Source organism: Cebus imitator, unplaced genomic scaffold (assembly GCF_001604975.1).
Source record: "Cebus imitator isolate Cc_AM_T3 unplaced genomic scaffold, Cebus_imitator-1.0 Scaffold384, whole genome shotgun sequence".
In the NCBI taxonomy this organism is placed as follows: Eukaryota; Metazoa; Chordata; class Mammalia; order Primates; family Cebidae; genus Cebus; species Cebus imitator.
In genome coordinates, this window is record NW_016107699.1 from 2,196,818 (window position 1) to 2,200,479 (window position 3,662).

General features: G+C 53.9%; 1 protein-coding gene across 5 annotated transcripts in view; it reads right to left on the reverse strand.

Moving 5' to 3' along the window:
- The window catches only part of PHRF1 (PHD and ring finger domains 1), a 41,491-nt gene that overhangs the window by 8,775 nt on the left and 29,054 nt on the right, over positions 1-3,662 (reverse strand). For all 5 annotated transcript variants that reach the window (XM_037731122.1, XM_017507860.2, XM_037731123.1 and 2 more), the window contains exon 10: positions 2,647-2,774. In XM_037731122.1, the coding sequence (XP_037587050.1) occupies positions 2,647-2,774 (128 nt within the window). The remainder of the gene's footprint in view (positions 1-2,646; positions 2,775-3,662) is intronic.

Consider the following 3,662-nt stretch of genomic DNA (forward strand, 5'->3'; position numbering starts at 1 on the left):
CACAAGCAGACCCAACGCCGCACACACTCATCACGACCACAAGCAGACCCAACGCCGCACACACCCACTCATCACGACCACAAGCAGACCCAACGCCGCACACACCCACTCATCACGACCACAAACAGACCCAACGCCGCACACACCCACCGCGGACCGGCTTCGCACACACTCATCACGAGCACCACAAGCAGACCCAACGCCGTACACACTCATCACGACCACAAGCAGACCCAACGCCACACACACCCACCGCGGACGGGCTTCGCACACACTCATCACGACCACAAGCAGACCCAACGCCGCACACACCCACCGTGGACTGGCTTCGCACACACTCATCACGAGCACCACAAGCAGACCCAATGCCGTACACACTCATCACGACCACAAGCAGACCCAACGCCGCACACACCCACCGCGGACGGGCTTCGCACACACTCATCACGACCACAAGCAGACCCAACGCCGTACACACTCATCACGACCACAAGCAGACCCAACCCCGCACACACCCACCGCGGACCGGCTTCGCACACACTCATCACGACCACAAGCAGACCCAACACTGCACACACCCACCGCGGACCAACTTCACAAGCAGACATTCAGTGAAAACTCACAAAGAGGGAAACAAAAAACTCAATGATGACTGACAGTAAAACCCCTTGAAACTAGGGCACGCTGGCTCACACCTGTAATCCCAGTACTCTGGGAGGCCGAGGAAGACAAATCATTTGAGGCCAGTTCAAGACCAGCCTGGCCAACATGGCAAATCCCCATCTCTACTAAAAATACAAAATTAGCCAGGCATGGTGGCGAATGACTGTAATCCCAGCTACTTGGGAGGTGAGGCAAAAGAATTGCCTGAGGCAGGGCACGGTGCCTCACACCTGTAATCCCAGCACTTTGGGAGGCCAAGGCAGGTGGATCACGAAGTCAGGAGACTGAGATCATCCTGGCCAACATGGTGAAATCCCATCTCTACTAAAACATTAGCTGGGCATGGTGGTGGGGTGCCTGTAGTCCCAGCTACTCAAGAGGCTGAGAGGTGGACCCAGGAGGTGGAGGTTGCAGTGAGCCCAGATTGCGCCACCACACTTCAGCCTGGCAACAGAGCGAGACTCCATCTCAAAAAAAGGATCACTTGAACCCGGGACGCGGAGGCTGCAGTGAGCCAAGATCGTGCCATTGCACTCTAGCCTGGGCAACAAGAGAGAAACTCCATCTCAAAACAACCAACCAACCAAAAACACCCCTAAAATGTGGTTTTACACAAATGTGTGTTATATAAGTTTATTTAGTAGGAAACGAATAACGATCTTGAGTATAAATTCATATAAAGATGCAGCAGACTTGGTGCTGACACCTGTAATCCCAGCACTTTAAGAGGCCGAGGCGAATGGATTATGAGGTCAAGAGATTGAGGACCATCCTGGTCAAGATGGTGAAACCCCGCCTCTACTAAAAATTCAAAAATTAACTGGCTGCGGTGGAACGCGCCTGTAGTCCCAGCTACTCAGGAAGCTGAGGTGAGGGATCACCTAAGCCTGGGGAGGTGGAGGCTGCAGTGAACCAGGGTCACGCCATTGCACTTCAGCCTGGGCCACAGAGTGATACCCTGTCTCAAAAAACAAAACAAAAAGATTCAGCAAACAGCTGAACAATTTCTGCAATTCAGGTTTTTATACATTAAAATGTTAAGTGTGTGGGCCGGGCGCGGTGGCTCAAGCCTGTAATCCCAGCACTTTGGGAGGCCGAGGCGGGTGGATCACGAGGTCAAGAGATCAAGACCATCCTGGTCAACACGGTGAAACCCCGTCTCTACTAAAAATACAAAAAATTAGCTAGGCATGGTGGCGCGTGCCTGTAATCCCAGCTACTCGGGAGGCTGAGGCAGGAGAATTGCCTGAACCCAGGAGGCGGAGGTTGCAGTGAGCCGAGGTCGCGCCATTGCACTCCAGCCTGGGTAACAAGAGCAAAACTCCGTCTCAAAAAAAAAACAAAACAAAACAAAACAAAATGTTAAGTGTGCAGTCTGTGAGTGGACGAAGTGACGGACTTTAGTCCTGGGCTGGGCATCACGCACGTGCACACGGAACAACACATCACCCTCCACCCTGTAAACATGGACAGTTACTAGGGAGCAACTAAACATACATATTCATAAATACCTGGTCCAGGATTTTGGATGAAAAACCCCAGGACACCAAAAGCCACGACATGTACCAAGGAGGCCGCTCCTAGGGCCCAGTGAGGGTGGGTCAGAGGAGGTGGACGGGGCCTGTCAGACATGTGTCACTCCTCAGAGCCAGCTGGGCAGGCCTGCCTGAAACCTGCAGCTGCTCCACTCCAGGGGGCTTCTGCCAGAGGACCTTGCACCAGCTGGGCTCACGCCTGGCTCCCTGACCAGCTGATGGCTGCAGGAAGGTTCCTGGGGGCACACCCCTCAGTGTGCCCAGCTCAACATGCCTTAGGAACCAGCTGGCCTCAACCCCACTTCAGTCTGTGCTACAGGAATGTTCGTTTCCATCAGCAAATCGCTGAGTAAACACTGAAACGAAGTGAGGCGGATGAGCCCTGCTCGGAAACCACACGCAGGCGCCGCGGCTGGCGGGGGGGGGGGCACTGCTGCCCAGTTCTCACCTTCACCCTCGTCCCCTTTCTTTTCTTCACTCGATGCTGGCGTTTCTTAGACCTCGTCGCTGAGCCTTTACCTTTTGCAGACGGCCTGGACGGGGTTTTCCTTCTTCCCGGCACTTTCCTCCGTCTTCCTAGAGAGAAGTTGTTGAAGCCTGTGCCTCTCTGTGCTGGGACCTCCCTCCCACCCCATTCCTGTGAGTCTAGCCCAGAGGACAAAGCCCAAGGAGCCAGTACAGAGGGACCACACGCACTGGCTTCGATTTGTTTTTGAGACAGGATCTTGCTCTGTCACCCAGGCTGGAGAGCAGGGAGGTGATCTCAGCTCACAGCAGCCTCAAACTCCTGGGCTCACCTGTTCTCCCACCTCAACCTCCCCAGCAGCTGGGACCACAGGCATGCAACACCGTGCCCGGCTAATTTTTGTATAGCTAGAAGGCTTAGCCATGTTGCCAAGCTGGTCTCTGGGCTCAAGCAATCCACCCGCCCCAGTCTCCCAAAGTGCTGGGATTACAGGCTACTCAGGGGGCTAAGGCATGAGAATTGCTTGGGCCTCAAAGGCAGAGGTTACAATGAGCTGAGAACATGCCACTACACTCCCGCTTGGGCAACAGTGAGACCCTGTCTCAAAAAAATAAATAAATAAAAAGAACGTGTCCCTATGGGGGAGACAAAGGAAATGAGCAGCATCTAAGTAAGAACAGAGCCTGACTTCCCTGAATGTACCACTAAATATCTGACTAATTATGGAACAAGGTCGGGCGCCATGGCTTACGCCTGTAATCCCAGCACTTTGGGAGGCCGAGGCGGGCAGACCCCTTGAGGTCAGGAGTTCGAGACCAGTCTGGCCAACATGGTGAAACCCCGTCTCTACTGAAAATACAAAAATTAGTCAGGCGTGGTGGCAGGCACCTGTAATCCCAGCTACTCGGGAGGCTGAGGCTGGAGAATCACTTGAACCCGGGAGATGGAGGTTGCAGTGAGCCAAAATTGCATCATTGCCCTCCAGCTCCAGAATGAGA